We start from the raw sequence: 20,578 nt of genomic DNA on the forward strand, positions 1-20,578 counted from the left end.
CAAATCACTACCACGCAATGCAAAAATATTGTATTACACAGTATAAATGAAATATAAAACCAACTCAGTGCTGTAGAAGCTGTAAACACACTAGAAAAGAAATCATAGTACAACTTTCTACCACCAGATAGCACTTCTCAACTATTCAGATAGAATTTTTTCACTGTTCGCCATGTTTTAATGTTAACCACTCTTCCTCAACTTTCAACTTTGTAGCTGTATGAAAATTGAATTTTTTTAAATGTATTGTAGTTGTGAATATTAAAAAAATAAATAAATAATAAATAAATAAAAATAAAAAAAATATATTATTAACCGAGCATATATAAATTTCTCAGAACAATCGATGGATACGTTAAAATCAAAGGCTGAGCAAAAAGCGAAAATGTATTACGAATCATGTTTGGATGTGAATGAGACTATGGAAAGTTTGGGAGCTACACCCATGATTGAATTGTTGAAAAAATTAGGTGGATGGAATATTACGGATAGCGGATTCGATATAAACACTTGGACTCTACAGAATATCACGCAAATTATACAAAATAAATATAACATAGGTTAGTATTCATTAAAAACATTGTTTATACACTATTCTAGAGAAATTTATTTTTCTGATAACACCCTCATCGGTGATATCGCCCACACAAGATAGTGGCCAAACTACATTGTTGATACGACGGCATATAAGTGGAAAATAATCTAAAAGTCTTAACTTAAAATGATCTAGCATGATTCTATATTTTTGTGATGTTCTTATTTATTTCAACAGTTTTCAAATAATGCGGAGAATTTATACACACGATGTATTTCACTTACTCTAAATAAATTTAACTATTCACTCACTATCCACTAGCACTTACTATGAAACACTTACCTAATTGAATTAAATAAAACGTTTGCTTGGCTTTTTATTATCCGGATGTATTAGTGAATATATCTAATTATTTACTGACTACTACGTGGAGACTCGTTTATATACACTACCTCACTATCCAGAATATACTAAATTTCTAATTTGTTGTAAATATAATAAATGTATCTATTAACACGGGAAAAACATAATGTAGACAGGTTATAAAAACAATACAAAGAAATTGCTGCTGTATAAACAAAAGGTAAATAGACATTATGGGAAATATACAAGTCACAACTGCTAATGAAGTATCTAGTGCACCGTGGCGTCCAGAATGCTAAAGGACGACTAATGGCATTGAAAAATGCACTCTTGCTCTTCTTCTGAAAAAATACTTCTCATAGTATAGACACCTCCTTTAATTCCTGATTTTATCCCTGTGGAAAGTTGATCTACCCCACAATCTTCTTTTAGATCTTCCGTCGTGATTAACACCATGGTTTTCGTACAGATTCGTTGGAATAGTTCATCGCCTCCAATAGGTAGACTTCCAGGATGTTTATCAACAGCGATGTTTCTTCTAGTTAGTAGATCTCTTATGTTGTGCCAGTCCACGATTGAGTTTATCGTTCTTTTGCACTCCGAAGCTGCCAGATGAACGTACAATATCGTAGCAACATGTTCTGCAATTGTTCTTCATCTCTTCCACTTGGGTTACCTCTTCCTATAAAATTTCGAGGTTTCTTATCGATGTGGTGACGTGACAACAACAACTAGCATTGTTGGGAGATGAATGATGTCTTTGAATGTTTCAAAAGACGGGGTTGCTTCACAGTGTATCAAAAACTGTTTTCCCATCTTCAAGCACAGTCTCAGAAAGAAACACTCCTATTATCCATCTATTTGAGTCTATGATGTCCTGCATCACTAATTGAGTGAAAAATCAAGTGATCGTCAGATTTATCTTTTTGTTTCTTCTTTTTCATGCGTCTGTCATAGCGCTGTGCCTCGTTCCACAGAATGGTTCGTCACACGAAAAAAAAAATATTATTCTTGAGGATTTGATCCAATTTTCCGGAAGGTTTTGGTCCCTAGGAAATATCTATGACAGTGAAGTTTACACTTCACCATAAAAAAATGGGTTGTTGAGTATCTATGAAGACAATTTAGAAAAAGTAGCTTAGTAAAAAGCGAAAAAAGATGTTAGAGATGAAATATATTTTGCAGAGCTCCGCAATGTTTAAAAAAATAGAAATTTGATGTTTTGAGTGGAAAGATCATGTTGAAAAACAAAATAAAGTAACTTTTTTTCATGAGAAATAATTTTATCATCAAAAGTCTGTCGTAAATAGTATAATTATTAAATGCTTGTTGTCTTAGGAGGACTATTTTCATACGCAGTTGGAGAGGACGATAGGAATTCTACTAGACACGTTTTACAAATAGATCAAAGTGGATTAACTTTGCCTACAAGAGAAAATTACTTAAACAAAACTAAAGAACACGTCAAAGTCCTCAATGCATACTTAGAATACATGACCAAGGTAAGTTGTGGAAAACATTATATATAAACGAAATTAAAATGATGTTTTTATTGTAGGTTGGGATTTTATTGGGAGGTAACCCAAATACAACAAGAAAACAAATGCAAGCGATAATAGACTTTGAAACAAAATTAGCAAATATCACCACCCCCAACGAATTACGTAGAGACGAAGAAAAATTATATCATTTGATGAAAATAGGAGATTTACAACTAAAAGCACCATTTGTAAGAACCTAGTCCATGAAATATGAACCTTAAACTCGATTCTCTACTTTACAGATAGATTGGAGAAGGTTTTTCGAAGACGCTATGAGAATAGTGAGCAAAAAAATTACTAATAAAGAAGAAGTTGTAGTTTATGCACCGGAATATTTAGGAAACCTAACCCAACTTATAAAAGAATATAACAAAACTACAGAAGGTAAAATGTAAGTAAACATATTAGATTGATTAAAAAAATCGACTATTGAACGCTTTACAAAAAAGTTCTTTTATAATTTTTTGATAAATTAACGCTTTTCGTTATTCAACTTTAAAATTAACAACTCCTCCGAAACGCCTTGACCAATTTTTTTGAAAACTTATATTCAGTAGGTCTAAGTATCTATTTTTCATTCCACTAAATATTGAGGGTAATCCACCACTCAATTTTTTAAAAATTTAAATTTAAAAATACAAAGAACCCTAAATTTTTACCATTCAACGATCAACCCTTATTTTTCAATTGTAAATTTGTTTGGCAATATTTAGAATACTTAGAATAAAAAAAATTCAAATTACTATTAATTTTTCATCCTTTTACGAAGAACCCCCATTTTTTCATCGCGATTTCTATTTTAATTCTTCATTTTATCCGCAAAAGGGTTGCAAAATGGCAATCGAATATAATAATTATAGTATGATAAATTCTGATTCAGAGTTTATAATTGTAATCTCCTTTAATTGACTAATTTTTAGTTTAAAAAACTTTAAATTAGGATACGACAGTATTAGAAAAAATTGACAGTTAAATAAAAGCATCTGTGAAACCAGGGTAAAGCTAAATGTCAATCCGAACAAGACTACCCTAATTCCCTTTACTAAGAAGAAAAAACTCAACCTCAACCCCATCAACAGAGGGGAAATATCTGGGATTTACACCAGACAAAATAAACTTCTTTGAAGCCCTTATGGTGTGCAGAAACTTTGCAAGGAGGAATTGGGGTTGTAACCCAAAGATCCTACGGTAGATGTATATGGCAATTGTGAGACCAATCATCACATATAGGGCAGTGCTTTGGATTACTAGAACTAGTCTGGATACTAGTTCCACCTCTCCACATAGTTCTGGAAAGGAAGTGGGATCAAAACACCATACAAAAAATGAGCACAAATGCCATTAAATGGTATACGGATGGATCAAAACATTAGATGGAACTGGAATAGGAGAATACGGGCCCAGAATCAAACACTCTGAAAGTCTGGGCAGCATTTTTCAAGCAGAAATTTATGCAACTATCGCAAACGGGAGATCATCATTTTGTCCGATCATAGAATCCAAACTCGTTTGGGATTACCTAGAAAAATTAAATGAGCTAGGCAAGCAAATAAAATTACCCTACAATGGATTCTGGAACACACCGGAAGGAAGGAAAAGATATAGCTGTTAAGATCGCTAAAGCGGTGGCAGACAAGCCCTTGGTGGTACCAGAACCCTTCTGTGGTATCAGCTATAGTACAACGGAAAAAAATTGGAAAAGAAGGTAGATAGAAGTAAAACCAATTATTGGGATAATCTACAAGGACTGAGACAGGCAAATATTCTTCTGGGAAACCATAACCAGATTAGATCTGCTGAATGTATAAATCTAATCACAATCTACGAATACTAACAGGAGTTCTATCGGGGCACTGTCGCCTCAATAAATACCTGAAGACGCTAGGCCTAGCAGATAATGCGGCGTGTAGGTTTTTTTGCACAGAAGTGTGAAACTCCAGAGCTCTACACATGGGTGCGTATGAAAAAGAAGACGAAGATCTCTGCTAATTAAAGTCATTCCACATTCTGGACTTTTAAAAAGGAGTGGGATCGATGGATTAGCTGTAAAGGCTGTAAACGAGACCCCAAATCCATACATATATCTGTGAAACCAAAAAAATTAAGAATATCAAAAATTTTATTGATAAACTTGATAAAAAGTTGAATAACTTCGAAAAATGTCGGTTTATAGAAAAATTATAAGAAAGCTTTTTTGCAGAGCTTTCAATTTTATATAAGATAATCATTTTGTCTAGTCTTTTTTATGAAAAATAAAATCATAAAATTCTAATCTCAGAAAAAAAACAAGTTTTCCCATGGTAATAATACGTCGAAAATTGAAATTTATTATGCAGGATATCTTAATAGTTTTTCATCATTTCCAATAATTTTTACAATATATTTAAGAAAAAATGTTTTATTTTACAGTGTACTGAACAATTACATGGTGTGGCAAACGGTGAGAGTGTTTACAGTGTGTCTTTCTAAAGCATTTAGAGACGCTTATAAAGGTTTAAGAACTGCGTTAATGGGAACCGAAGGAGGCGAAGAACCACAATGGAGATATTGCATACAAGATACCAATTCAGTATTAGGTAAATAATTTTCTATCAATAATATTCTAAATTCATCAATACAGATTTTATGTTATATCGGTCACAAGCACTTTTTTATTGTTTCAATTGTCTAAACTAGATTATTTTTGAAACTGATATAATTATTTCAACGTTTTCTATATATAGAATGTCGGGTAAATTATTTTTGATATCTTCAGTAAAGAAAACTTTAAAAAAATTGTCTGCTAAAATTTCGGCACTGTCAGTGTCATTTTGACAAACCATGCCGTCATCTTTTTTTTTATTAGAGGAATGGATGTTTTTGATGACAATGATGATCGAATGTATTTGTATAATTATTTAGGGTTGTCGCTGCATACTATAGACTCTTTGTACACTTCTCGGGCTTCCTTTATAGACTTTTTTAAATCTTTGACAAAATTTTTGTGAATTTCAACATCAGCTTGAATGACTGTTCGCTGGTACTTCCGCCACAATTTGCTTATATATCTTGTCAAGGAGATTATTTCACCATTGATCCATGGTTTTACTTTATTTATGTACACCACTTTCCTGGTAGAATACTTGATCCGCAACAGTACTTGTAAATGTATCCCAGACTACAGTGGGATCCAGTGAGACACCTAAATTTTGTCCTCAATCAATACTAGCTAGGTGGCGGTTCAGGTTCTCAAAATCAATTATTTCAAAAATTGCAGCATTATTGTTTTTAGATGGCATGTCAACATTAAATTGTATTTGGCTTGTAATGACTGCATGATCAGAAATACCTATTGGTGAGCCTATCACGGGCTCAGTCAGTAGTTGTTCGTCATTTGTAAATAATAAATCTAGGATAGATGGTATATTATTGATTCTGAAACGTGTTGGTTCAATTATCAGCTGGTTAAGATTAGAATTTAGGACAAAGTCTATGAACCGGTTCTTAGAATTTACGCCATCCCCAGGTGCCACAGTAATTGGCCAAGAAATTTCTCGAAAATTCAAGTCGCCGATGATGACAACATTTTCGTGAGTAGACAAATACTGTAGTTTGTACTGGAATCTCCAGGTCGATAAACACAAACTATGTGGAGCACAAACGAAATTGAAGAAATTTTTAAACCTAATAGTTCCATATTACTGACAGAGACATTAAGAGGATTAACAGCAAAATGCTTTGTTGTATCTGAAGACAAGTAAATACATACACCCCCTCCACGACGATTCTTTCGATCACATCTATACAGAAAGTAATCTCTTATATCGTATATTGAATCAGGATGTTTTGATGTTAAGTTTCGGAGATAAGAAAGATTTTAGATTTCAAAACTTGTGTAATACATAACAATTCATTAAATTTAGAGTTAAGAGTAGCCAGGTTCGTGTATAAGAGTAAACAATCGTAAAAACAGGATTCTGCCATATCATCGACGAAATTTCACAACCTTTGGGGACCCCTATAGTCAAATCTTGTTCACCATTTTGTGTCCTTAAATCAAGTTCTGTGCGTAGTTCTTTTAAACATTCAATTTGAACCAGTGTATTGTCGTCGATAATACTGAGTTTCTTCGTGGCCTCTTTTTGCAGAAGTTTATCATTTATCATTATCTTTGCCAACTCTAAATCTTGTAACTGGAGCCTGGTCACATTCCACAGTTTGCAAAATTTCACGAATAATATCATTATCATCCTTTTGTTTAGCATCTCTATTTCCAACAATCTCCGGCACCCCTCTTACAAAAATATCCTTTGCGCGATTAATTCGGTCAACTGCTTCGTTGGCAATTTTATCAGTAATTTGTATTTCTTAAATTTAAAACTTCTTTTTTCCAATTTCGACTTCAGCTAATTTGGAAATAGTCTCATTAAAATTGCTTCAGCGATACTATTTTCAATAGAGTTTTTTTTTAATTTGAGAGAAGCTACTGATACACGTAATGTCAAAAAGAATCTTAACGCTAAATTAGATTTAGAAGAGAATCTGAAAGTAGTTCAATAATTTCCAGCACCAGCTCTAGCACTACACTCTGCGCGCTGCATCCTCTGATGCAAATAATAGATAAAATTTCACTGTATGTAGATTATTTTTCACTTTGACAGACCACTGCATCTTTCTGTCATCGGAACACTTTTGCCTAATCTGTATAACAACCTCTTGTTCATTATTTGCCGCACATATTAGTGCTAAACTGTCGATGAATGCATTCATTCCAGGCTAAGGACATCGTAGTATAGGATCTTTTACAAAGTTAGGCCTAGTACCTAACCCTGAGGAACTCCTGCGCCCACTTCAAGTGTCTAGAACCATCCTTCTTGGATGGTTCTAGACACATCCAAGAAGGATGGTTCTAGACACAAGGATGTCAATTTATGACAATGACATCAACTTCTCCTAGTGCACAGTATTTCATTTTTAATTCCCCGATCATTTGTGATACTGACAGCGTTGAGTCGATAGTCTCTTTGTAGAAACCAAACTGGTCACCTTTCAATTCTATCTTTTTGATTAGTCTATTCGTGATTAGCGTGTTGGGATCCATTTTTGGGATCAAATCACCTTGGTAAGTTTCCAATGGTCAGGAAAGTTTTGTTTTGCCATTGGATCATTGCAGGATATTGATTTTTATTTTTGCTTTAGGATTTGCTATTGGGGCGATTTTTGTACGAGAAGTTTTTGATCAAAACTCGAAAATGCAAGCCGAAGAAATGATCAATAACGTCAGGAATGCTTTCAAAACGAATTTCAAAAATTTAAACTGGATGGACGAAGAAACAAGAAAAGTAGCTATCGATAAAGCTGATGCTATCTCAGATATGATAGGTATGTGTATATACATTCGAAATCAAGTTTATGTTTTTTAATTTCACTACTTAAATTTGTTTTTTAAAAAATTATTCTTTATATATTTATTAGGTTATCCTGAATTCGTGAAAGATGTACGTTTATTGGACGAAAGATTCGAAAAATTAACCATCCGATCGAACGCTTATTTCGAAAACAACATTCAAATCAGTTTTTTTAACCTAAAAAAAAATTTGGAAAAGATCAACGAACCAGTTAATAAAACTACTTGGAGTAAGTATATTCTAAAGACTTTTAACACAAAGTGTCAACGTCGAAATTTAAATCTAGGATCACAGAAACATCACCTGGAAATTTAAACTTGTCTCCAGCAAATTCAAATTAATTCTTTTCTCGAAATCAATCTTTTTCTTTTTTTGTACTTGAAAATACAAATTTTCCACGTATTCTCCTTCATCTTAATAATTAAATTACTAAAAATGAAACCAACAGCAAATCTAAAAAAAGCGATCAGGTCAAGTAGTGAGGTCATAATCTAGAAATTTTCCAAAATGTAAGCTCTCCATACCACTAGAAAGATCACTCACAATTTTTCAAGTAGAGTTGCTTTCAACAAACATAAGTGCACAGAAGTTTTCGAATATAAACCTGTCTAATTGGCTCATCCATCAGATAGCCAAGCGGCCTTGAAGATCCCGGACGTCCAAACTAGCGTGGGAGCTTAGACAAACTCTATAAACGCCAGTTAACAGACTTGCGAGGTTACCAAATCACCAGGTTATATCAAGCAATAAAGAAACAGACAGATTTACCAGAAAAGAGCAACGACTCCATACCTAGGACCTTTAGTCTCATGAGATACCACATCAATAACGAGCTGAAGGGATGGGGCTAAAGAATCAGATGGAGTCTCACTCATTACCTAAAATAATCCAAAGAATTATCACCATTTCAACTAAGAACTCTGAGGAATTTCTCGTGCTGACCAGAAACGACAACTCTGTCAAATTAAGACGATATGCATAGCAGATGATTGATTCTGCGAGTAAGCTATGGAAACATCTACAATGCAATTATTTTACTCATTTCACTAGAAAGCTTGGGTATCTCGAAGAACTAGTACTAACATCTTGGGAAGGCAATAGCCTCCTTTGGAAGAAGTCGATGTATTTTGGAAGCAGAACGATTAGATGTAGAGTCTTGTACAAAATATCTTCTAGATATAGATACAGAGTGGTTGTAAAGCTAGAACGACTCCACAAACCCTTATTAGTGAACCTGAGAGTCAAATTTGAGCAGTAAGCAAAAAGTATAAAAGATTTTGTCACCATTCAAATTGACATTTGCTCTTGAAATATCGAATATTATATATTTTATTTTTGTTTGTTTGAATTATTGACTTTATAATTTCATTCATAACTTGGTTTCAAAACAAGTAGTCAGTAGGTAGCAAAGATTTTGAGTTTCTATCCAATTTTGGAAGTTATCACTTCGAATTTATCGAATTAAATATTTTAAGGTATGCCTCCGTCGACGGTGAACGCTTATTACACTCCAACAAAAAACCAAATGGTCTTCCCAGCTGGTATTTTACAAAGTCCTTTTTACGATTCATCTTTTCCACCGAGTTTGAATTACGGAGGAATGGGTGTCGTTATGGGGCATGAATTGACCCACGGTTTCGACGATCAAGGTAGACAATTTGACAAATATGGGAATTTGAATCATTGGTGGAAGAATAAAACCATAGAAAAATTTAAACAAAGAACTAAATGTGTTGTCGAGCAATACGGTGAGTTTTTTCAAATTGCATATCATGTAAGGATAATCCCCATAATACAATGTAGCCATACTTCTATTTGATTTTTTACACTATTTATCATTTGATTTCAAACTTTAAAGATTTTTAATCAATTATTTTCCAGATAAATACACAATCAACGGTAAAAATATCAACGGGAACCAAACTTTAGGTGAAAATATAGCAGATAACGGAGGTTTGAAAGCAGCTTATCACGCTTACTTACAATTTATGAAGCACCGACCAGAACCACCACGACTTCCTGGTATTCCTTTGAACCATAGACAATTATTTTTCGTTGCGTTTGCTCAGGTAAAAAACAAATAAGATTAGAATCCGTCAATGTATTTCTCGTTATTGTCATTTATTCTGAAATTTAGGTGTGGTGCTCAACGGTAACCAAAGAGGCGACGGCGTTGCAAATAGAAAAAGATTCGCACTCCCCCGCCCCTTTCAGAGTGATAGGTGCTCTGAGCAATCTCAAAGAATTCAGCGACGAATTCCATTGCAAACCGGGATCGAAAATGAATCCGGTAAATAAATGTGAAGTTTGGTAATTTGTTTTTTAATAGGAAATCGATTGCATTGAAAGTGCAAGTGAATCGAAAGGCTTTATTTAACTGTAACAAGTATATCGTCTTCTATTTTCACCTAGAACTCGAAGTAATCCATTTCGTTGCAAAATTATCTCTTCTCGAGTTCATTTTAATACTTTTTTATTGAACGAATATCTGAGAAAACTCTATTTATAACAATTATTTAAATGGTATGTTTCGTTTGCATCTACGTCCGTATGTTATTTATTGAACAGATGAAAAGGAAAATAGAAATGATTTAAAAACAGAACGAGTTCAAAAATTCGTAAACTCAAAATTATCCTTAATTTGGAATAATCAAAATCTTTCTTTTAATCACCAGTTCAGTTGAGGAAGCTTTTTTCGCTTCAATAAATGAAAGAACTATTTAAGACGGATTTTACTTCAAAAGTACACAATTATATATATATATATATATATATATATATATATATATATATATATATATATATATATATACATAATATACCTTTAAAGGATTCTTTGCAATTAAAATAATTTATAACTTCAGTTATCAAATTAACATGTTTTATCGATAAAAAATATAATTCAAATAATCAGTTAGTTGAGGTGGTGATCGATGAATAGCTTAGCAAATTTGTAAACCCGCCATTGCACTACACCTTCAGTCTCTGAAGACGATAACTTGGTTATCGAAAGCTATGAGAATGAACTAGTTCAGATCTTATTAATGCCGGTGGCATCATCGCTTTCTAATTGTTTTGCTTCACAGTTTCAATTTGCTCTTCATTATTTTGGTGTTTTCATTTGTGCTTGTACTATTTTTATAAATACGGTTTCAATTCTATGTAACGACTCTGAAGAGACTGTACATTTTATGATTTTCTAGAGTTGTCAGTAAATAAAAAGAAGCAAAATCAGAATTAGAAAAAGCAAAAGTTCATTCCAGACTAATTAATAGCTTTGAAGGTACATAAAAAACAATCTTATTTGAAGGCTATTGCATATTGTCTATTGCTGCAGCAGTAATTTTACCCTTTTTTTTACTTACTTCATTTATATTTATGATTTTTAATTCTTCCAGAGCTTCATTGATACTCGACTCAACCGTCTTTATCTCCTTGTTCTTAATCTTCTGTTTTCCTAACTGAATGTAACATTTCCGTGAGCGAATCTATTGTAAACAAGCAGTCTTCTACTTCAAAGTAGTTTTAAAGATTTCTTATGAAAATTCATGCCGTTTTGAATCTACTTAGGTAATGGAAGGTCTCGATTATCACAATCTTCTACATCAGATTCTTATTCTGAGTCCCCAGATTCAGTTTTATGAAAACTGTCTCCACTTTCTGCATCTTTTATGTCCGAATCTGTTTCGTGACTGTTGTTGTCCTCTCGTCAGTTATCGGTTCATCTTCAATGCCATTCAAGGAATCTAATACATATCTTGCGACATTGAGTCACCTTGGTGACAAAGGAACTACTTTTACAATAATTTACCTCATTCCAGAGGTTCTTAAATTCCCAGACTCAACCGTTGAATCTTCTTTATCTCCTTGTTCTTAATCTTCTGTTTTCCTAACTGAATGTAACATTTCCGTGAGCGAATCTATTGTAAACAAGCAGTCTTCTACTTCAAAGTAGTTTTAAAGATTTCTTATGAAAATTCCTGCCCTTTTTAATTCTACTTAGGTAATGGAAGGTATCGATTATCACAATCTTCTACATCAGATTCTTATTCTGAGTCCCCAGATTTAGTTTTATGAAAACTGACTCCATTTTCTGCATCGTTTAGCAATTATCTTAAGGTATTATTCCTCCGATTGTAATGGTCCCATGTCAGTTTCGAAAATTTACAAAACAACTTATCGTTTTGGTCAATTCTATTCCAGAATGCTAACAGATACTGTCAGTTAAGAGAATAGCTGGATGTATATTTGGGCGACATCAATGCCAATGTGAAACTTGTTTGAATCTTCTTCATCTGAATTCTATTCTTAATTACCAGATTGGGTTTTGTGAAGATTGAGACAACTGGAGTCCGTTGTTGAGGAGGCTAAGGCCCACATGGGGCTTTATTGACGCATACTACATACCATAGTCACTTACATAGTCACTTCTGATTTATTTATTCTAACATATGAGTTTTTGAAAAGATTAATTTGTTATGGAGCTTCTACTTCATTCGATAAATTCAATAAAACCTCGGATTGTGTGCTAAATCGTCCTCTATCTATCTGCACTTTAAGTTAAATCAAATTTTAGTAACTTTATGATGATTTTATTCTTTATATGCGCTGATTAGTTTTTCTTTGATTTTTTTATTGCGTGTTCACAAATATCCCGGTTATCTTTCTGGATTTCTGGATCTTTGATATGAATTTGAAGGAAAAATGTATCGGAATTGAAAGGTGTCACAAATGAATTTCTACTCAACGATTCTTTATTTTTCAACTATTATTACGAAATGTTTCTTATAAACTAAAATAGGTAAATAAAAAATAAATTTCTAGTCTATGTTAAATTTAACATTGGCTTTGATTTTTTCTATTTACACGTATAAAAAGTACCTGTTATAATATAGGGAGGTAGATTCATGATTACTATTTACACATTACTTTAATATTTTGTATATATACTTCCAAAAGCGACCAAATTCAAATATTTTCCAAGTAGAATACCGAAATTCATACACAGAGTGTATATATAAAGAAATTTTTATAAAATTTCGTTAATTTGATACATGCTTTTGAATATTTACTGTATATCTTACACTCTATTTATGAATTTATTGTAAATTTTTTATTACAGATTTTACACCTAGTTTGGTTATAAGGTATAGTAGAAATATCGTTCATAGAATATGTCGTAATCATACCAACATTTTTCACTAATAGATCAGGATCGATAATTTTCGAAACCAAAAAAACATAATAGAAGGATGAAATTCATTGCAAAAGAAGAAAAATATGATAAAAATAAAAGCAAAAATAAATTTCGCACGATCTGAAATCGGGTTGGGAATGGGGGTTAGGTTAGGTTAGCTTTTAAGGGTAAAAAACAGTTATCTCGATTCCCGGTAAAATTGCGAGTCCTACGGAAAAAAATTTAATGACAAAGTTGTAGTTAATAAAAAGATCTACAACTTTTGTATTTTTAATTTTTTCAAATAACCTCACAATCAAAGAGAAAAATTCAAAAAACCAAGTCTTTGGTTTTTTATTTTTTTCTTGTACAAAAAACATTTTTCCCGAAATTTTGTGAAAAGTTATCTTTTTATGTCCCATATACACTGTAATTTATTTGATTCGAAATATTTATTTTTTCACGTTATTTTGTCATAATATCGAAAAACCACCCTAATTTTTGAACGAAAATTCTTCCGTCAAAATAAAAATTCATTGTGACTTTGGTTCGATGAAATCTCTATTTTTTGATGGTGTAAAAAATATTACCATCACCATTGTAAATTTTCTCAGAAAAAGCAAAAAAAAGACCAAAAAACCTTGCTTCCCAATATTTCATTACGTACAATTTTTAGTTACTTATTAAATGTTTCAATTCAAATTACATAAAAAATTAGAGATTTCGAACATAAGTGATTAAGAGTCAAAAATTTTAATATAATACCTAAAAATTGTACATAACGATTAAAAAAATTTCGAATGCGAATTTCTTCGTCTTATTTTTTACCTTTTCTAAGTTTACCATGGTGATGGTAATATTTTTTCACCCAACCAAAGTCACAATGAATTTTTATTTTGTCGGGAGAATTTTCGTTCAAAAATTAGGGTGCATTTTCGATATTATGACAAAATAACGTGAAAAAATAAATATTTCGAATCAAATAAATTACAGTGTATATGGGACATACAAAGGTAACTTCGTTTCGTGAAAAAAAAAATGTTTTTTGTTAAAGAAAAAACAAAAACTCGTTTTTTTGAATTTTTCATTTTAATTTTGAGGTTATGAGAAAAAACATAATACAAAAGTTGTAGATCTTTTTATTAACTACAACTTTGTCATTTCTTTTCCATTGGACTCTACTTTTTTCGGAAATCAAGATAAACCGTTGTTTACCATTAAAAACTCACCCCCTTCAATTTTCCAACCTCAGATCGCCCGTAAATTATTTTTCCCTTCATTTTTATTATATTCTCACCCTTTTCCAATAGGTTTCATCCTACTATTATTTTTTTTCACTTTTTATTATTTTTAAAGGCTTCTACCCTGGTCTATAATTGTTTTTTAAAGAATTATTGGAGACGTTGATTGGCTTTACTATATAAAACACACTGTAAGTGTGATGTTGTTAATAACTGATGGGAAATACTTTTGCCTGGCTAGGATTTCGAAGGTTTCTTGCTATTTTGACTGTTTGTTTTACTAATTTTATTAACAGTCATTCACCATCAAGTTTAAAGAAGGTGGAAAAATCTTAAAGCAAACTTGATGAATATACAGGGTTAACGATCCGTAACTTTTATAGGGACAACCTGTAGAATCTAAAAATAGCAAATATGGTTTTTCAATAGTTTTTTTTAACTCGATAAAATTTAGGATTTTTAATTAATTGAGCTTGATACTGTCGACCATCACGTTACTTACATGAGGAAAAAATTAGAGCGTAGAAAAATTTTGTTGCTTAATCTACAGCTTATCAAATAAAAAGGTACGTAAAAGGGGTAAAGAAGTAAAAAGAATCCTATTAATAATTGTCGTTGATGCGTTAAATTGTAGTTGAATTTTACGTACGCTAGTTGTGGGATCAGCATCAACTAGATCTAAAGCATTTTGATCTGAAACTGATGTTCATATTGTAAGTTTTTGCCCTTCGCCACCTTTTTTTGGTAGGACACTTTCTAAAATATCATTTTATAAAAAATAATGTCAATAAATGTCTCTATATGACGAACGGTTTCCTTGGAATGTACAACAATCTAAAAGTCTAAATATATTCTAAATCATAAATTTTATCGAGTTAAACAAGTAGCTTTAGTTAAAAAAAAACGATTAAAAAAATCTTTTTTGCTATTTTTAGATTATCCCTGTAAAAAATACGGTTAAATAACCATTGGGCATGAACCGCCCCTGCCCTTCAGATAGTAGTGTACAATTATTTATTCCGTAAAACACACTAAATAGACAAAAGTAATCATCCATTAAAAATTCATAATTTTCGAATGTATAATTTAGAAATATACTTAAATGTAAGTTCTGGGAAACGTATAAAAAAATTTTTATGTCACGGCATTATTTCACGTCATCCACTCACTCCAGAAGTTTTTGCATCAAGTCCTTGAATACACCAATATCAATAATTTTTATGTTTATAAATCGTCTTCATTTTAGGTCTGTTCTGATTTAAATTTAGTTTTTTTTTTATTATTTTCTAAAGACAGATAAAAATTTGACGATTCGAAATCAACATTCTGAAAAAAAAAACGTTACAGTTTTTAAAAAAATAAAAGAAACTAATTTTAAATCCGAAGACATCTAAAATAAATACGATTTAGAAACAAACATAACAAAAGATATAAAGAAATAAACAATTTAAAAAATTTATGTGACAAATCTAGCATCAGTGGTATTTTTTTTAATATTTTCGAAATAATTTGGCATAAAATTTTTGAATATGTATATGTATACAGTTTGTCCCTTCTGTAACTGAAATTGATGAAACATTCTCAAACACTGATTAGGCCTAAGGTTAATTTCATTATGCAGGGACATGCTGTATAATAAATGTCTCATTGTCTCCGTAATCCTTCCGATTTTTATTTTTTATTAAATATTGTTGAATCATGTATATGGAACAATCTCATATCAGCTGATACCTAATCCTTCTTATTTTTTGGGTTATCAAAAAGGAAGAAGAATATTTGTGTAAAACTGTGTATATTTTTTACTGTGATAAAATACATGTAAATATTTAGAATAGATCGAGTTTCATTTAATCCTTTAGCATCCAGCGTCCTCGTTTGGCCATTTTGTTATTTCACTTTACATTTTTATTTAGAATTCAGGTGAGACGTCACTAGATGACACTACCAGCTAACAAATAACAGTGTGCTTCAATTCTTTTGTATAGGTTATGATCAAAAAATTCTTTCATAATAATTGTTAATAATATTGTCAATTCTTTCGTAAACTCAGCGTCGTACGTATCCAAAAACGTTTGTTGAAGACACTTTTGTGTTTTTTGCGTATCCAAAAACGTTTGTTGAAGACACTTTTGTGTTTTTTAAATTCTTTCGTAACCTCAGCGTCGTACGTATCCAAAAACGTTTGTTGAAGACACTTTTGTGTTTTTTAAATTCTTTCGTAACCTCAGCGTCGTACGTATCCAAAAACGTTTGTTGAAGACACTTTTGTGTTTTTTAAATTCTTTCGTAACCTCAGCGTCGTACGTATCCAAAAACGTTTGTTGAAGACACTTTTGTGTTTTTCAAATTATTTCGAAAACTCAGCGTCGTACGTATCCAAAAACGTTTGTTGAAGACACTTTTGTGTTTTTTAAATTCTTTCGTAACCTCAGCGTCGTACGTATCCAAAAACGTTTGTTGAAGACACTTTTGTGTTTTTTAAATTATTTCGTAACCTCAGCGTCGTACGTATCCAAAAACGTTTGTTGAAGACACTTTTGTGTTTTTCAAATTATTTCGAAAACTCAGCGTCGTACGTATCCAAAAACGTTTGTTGAAGACACTTTTGTGTTTTTTAAATTCTTTCGTAACCTCAGCGTCGTACGTATCCAAAAACGTTTGTTGAAGACACTTTTGTGTTTTTTAAATTCTTTCGTAACCTCAGCGTCGTACGTATCCAAAAACGTTTGTTGAAGACACTTTTGTGTTTTTCAAATTATTTCGAAAACTCAGCGTCGTACGTATCCAAAAACGTTTGTTGAAGACACTTTTGTGTTTTTTAAATTATTTCGTAAACTCAGCGTCGTACATTTTCAAAAACTTTTGTTGAAGACACTTTTGTGTTTTTTAAATTCTTTCGTAAACTCAGCGTCGTACGTATCCAAAAACGTTTGTTGAAGACACTTTTGTGTTTTGTAAATTCTTTCGTAACCTCAGCGTCGTACGTATCCATAAACGTTTGTTGAAGACACTTTTGTGTTTTTTAAATTCTTTCGTAACCTCAGCGTCGTACGTATCCAAAAACGTTTGTTGAAGACACTTTTGTGTTTTTTAAATTCTTTCGTAACCTCAGCGTCGTACGTATCCAAAAACGTTTGTTGAAGACACTTTTGTGTTTTTCAAATTATTTCGAAAACTCAGCGTCGTACGTATCCAAAAACGTTTGTTGAAGACACTTTTGTGTTTTTTAAATTATTTCGTAACCTCAGCGTCGTACGTATCCAAAAACGTTTGTTGAAGACACTTTTGTGTTTTTTAAATTATTTCGTAAACTCAGCGTCGTACATTTTCAAAAACTTTTGTTGAAGACACTTTTGTGTTTTTTAAATTCTTTCGTAAACTCAGCGTCGTACGTATCCAAAAACGTTTGTTGAAGACACTTTTGCGTTTTTTAAATTCTTTCGTAACCTCAGCGTCGTACGTATCCAAAAACGTTTGTTGAAGACACTTTTGTGTTTTTTAAATTATTTCGTAAACTCAGCGTCGTACGTATCCAAAAACGTTTGTTGAAGACACTTTTGTGTTTTTTAAATTATTTCGTAAACTCAGCGTCGTACATTTTCAAAAACTTTTGTTGAAGACACTTTTGTGTTTTTTAAATTCTTTCGTAAACTCAGCGTCGTACGTATCCAAAAACGTTTGTTGAAGACACTTTTGTGTTTTTTAAATTCTTTCGTAACCTCAGCGTCGTACGTATCCAAAAACGTTTGTTGAAGACACTTTTGTGTTTTTTAAATTCTTTCGTAACCTCAGCGTCGTACGTATCCAAAAACGTTTGTTGAAGACACTTTTGTGTTTTTTAAATTCTTTCGTAACCTCAGCGTCGTACGTATCCAAAAACGTTTGTTGAAGACACTTTTGTGTTTTTCGAATTATTTCGTAACCTCAGCGTCGTACGTATCCAAAAACGTTTGTTGAAGACACTTTTGTGTTTTTTAAATTATTTCGTAAACTCAGCGTCGTACATTTTCAAAAACTTTTGTTGAAGACACTTTTGTGTTTTTTAAATTCTTTCGTAAACTCAGCGTCGTACGTATCCAAAAACGTTTGTTGAAGACACTTTTGTGTTTTTTAAATTCTTTCGTAACCTCAGCGTCGTACGTATCCAAAAACGTTTGTTGAAGACACTTTTGTGTTTTTCAAATTATTTCGTAAACTCAGCGTCGTACGTATCCAAAAACGTTTGTTGAAGACACTTTTGTGTTTTTTAAATTATTTCGTAAACTCAGCGTCGTACATTTTCAAAAACTTTTGTTGAAGACACTTTTGTGTTTTTTAAATTCTTTCGTAAACTCAGCGTCGTACGTATCCAAAAACGTTTGTTGAAGACACTTTTGTGTTTTTTAAATTCTTTCGTAAACTCAGCGTCGTACGTATCCAAAAACGTTTGTTGAAGACACTTTTGTGTTTTTTAAATTCTTTCGTAACCTCAGCGTCGTACGTATCCAAAAACGTTTGTTGAAGACACTTTTGTGTTTTTTAAATTCTTTCGTAACCTCAGCGTCGTACGTATCCAAAAACGTTTGTTGAAGACACTTTTGTGTTTTTTAAATTCTTTCGTAACCTCAGCGTCGTACGTATCCAAAAACGTTTGTTGAAGACACTTTTGTGTTTTTTAAATTCTTTCGTAACCTCAGCGTCGTACGTATCCAAAAACGTTTGTTGAAGACACTTTTGTGTTTTTCAAATTATTTCGAAAACTCAGCGTCGTACGTATCCAAAAACGTTTGTTGAAGACACTTTTGTGTTTTTTAAATTATTTCGTAAACTCAGCGTCGTACATTTTCAAAAACTTTTGTTGAAGACACTTTTGTGTTTTTTAAATTCTTTCGTAAACTCAGCGTCGTACGTATCCAAAAACGTTTGTTGAAGACACTTTTGTGTTTTTTAAATTCTTTCGTAAACTCAGCGTCGTACGTATCCAAAAACGTTTGTTGAAGACACTTTTGTGTTTTTTAATTCTTTCGTAAACTCAGCGTCGTACGTATCCAAAAACGTTTGTTGAAGACACTTTTGTGTTTTTCAAATTATTTCGAAAACTCAGCGTCGTACGTATCCAAAAACGTTTGTTGAAGACACTTTTGTGTTTTTCAAATTATTTCGTAAACTCAGCGTCGTACATTTTCAAAAACGTTTGTTGAAGACACTTTTGTGTTTTTTAATTCTTTCGTAAACTCAGCGTCGTACGTATCCAAAAACGTTTGTTGAAGACACTTTTGTGTTTTTTAATTCTTTCGTAAACTCAGCGTCGTACGTATCCAAAAACGTTTGTTGAAGACACTTTTGTGTTTTTTAAATTCTTTCGTAAACTCAGCGTCGTACGTATCCACGTACCACAAAATTTCACGATGGGACAGAAACAAAATATTGGTGTAAACAAAAGCACCCTAATGAAAATAAAATTTTTTAAAATAACTGACAGAAAAGAAAATTTGAAAGATAGATCACCCCTAATTACCCCTTGAACACACTGTTCATCGTTTACCCTACCACTATACTAGCTATAAACACTTCTGAAGATTAAATCTTGGTTATCGAAACGCGTGTAATTGTGAGTGTTTATTATGAAAAAAAAGTACTGACAACCCTCGTACATGCTTATTTAACTTATTGTACATATAGAAAACATTTCGAAATGCATTTTTTGTACACTATTTTCAAATGAAAATTGCGCGAAATCGATATAAAATATAATGTCAGACTATTAAAAGCAATTCCAGTGGCGACGTTGATTTATTATAATAGCTAATTCATGTCACCACATATTCATTAATAAGAAATACAAGTACTTACTTTTGTAAGTTCAGTCTCTTATTATCCTCAACCAAAACATTCGCTTCCTTCCCACATCCCGTTTACCATATGTCCTACCCTTAACTATTAGTTGAAGAAATCGATACTTTGGGCCTCTAGACTGTTTACTTCTTCTAATATTCATATTTTCTTTTCTTATCCCGTTCTTCTTAAGATGTCTCCATTTGTCACTTTGTCAGCCCATGGTGCTTCTAGTATTCGATGACACATTTCAAATGCTTCCAATTTATTGATCTCAAATTTTTCAAGCGTTTCCATACCATGGAGCAATAGTACGTATGTAGATATTGGGGTCTTCTACGACCCAAAGGATCTATTGTGTCCACCTTTCGGATATCCTCCAAGTTTTAGTCCAACCAACTGCCGAGGTAGCAGCACCATGTACCAAAAGTTGTGCATGTATATGTATCTAGCATAATTTCTTAGTTGAACTTTTCTGTTGTTCCATCTCAATCGACACACCTGAATCTTTGCTCACCTAG

At 32.2% G+C, this 20,578-nt stretch overlaps 1 protein-coding gene across 4 annotated transcripts in view; it reads left to right on the forward strand.

Annotated features, from left to right (window-relative positions):
* Window positions 1-16,077, forward strand: part of LOC130446038 (endothelin-converting enzyme homolog) — a 34,501-nt gene extending 18,424 nt beyond the window's left edge. For all 4 annotated transcript variants that reach the window (XM_056782056.1, XM_056782036.1, XM_056782047.1 and 1 more), the window contains exons 4-13: window positions 339-560; window positions 2,237-2,400; window positions 2,457-2,627; window positions 2,682-2,830; window positions 4,849-5,015; window positions 7,618-7,800; window positions 7,894-8,055; window positions 9,302-9,574; window positions 9,708-9,895; window positions 9,964-16,077. In XM_056782056.1, the coding sequence (XP_056638034.1) occupies window positions 339-560; window positions 2,237-2,400; window positions 2,457-2,627; window positions 2,682-2,830; window positions 4,849-5,015; window positions 7,618-7,800; window positions 7,894-8,055; window positions 9,302-9,574; window positions 9,708-9,895; window positions 9,964-10,140 (1,856 nt within the window). In that variant the 3' untranslated portion in view covers window positions 10,141-16,077. The remainder of the gene's footprint in view (window positions 1-338; window positions 561-2,236; window positions 2,401-2,456; window positions 2,628-2,681; window positions 2,831-4,848; window positions 5,016-7,617; window positions 7,801-7,893; window positions 8,056-9,301; window positions 9,575-9,707; window positions 9,896-9,963) is intronic.
* The last annotated feature ends 4,501 nt before the right edge of the window (window positions 16,078-20,578 follow it).

This window comes from Diorhabda sublineata, chromosome 1 (assembly GCF_026230105.1).
Source record: "Diorhabda sublineata isolate icDioSubl1.1 chromosome 1, icDioSubl1.1, whole genome shotgun sequence".
NCBI lineage: Eukaryota > Metazoa > Arthropoda > Insecta > Coleoptera > Chrysomelidae > Diorhabda > Diorhabda sublineata.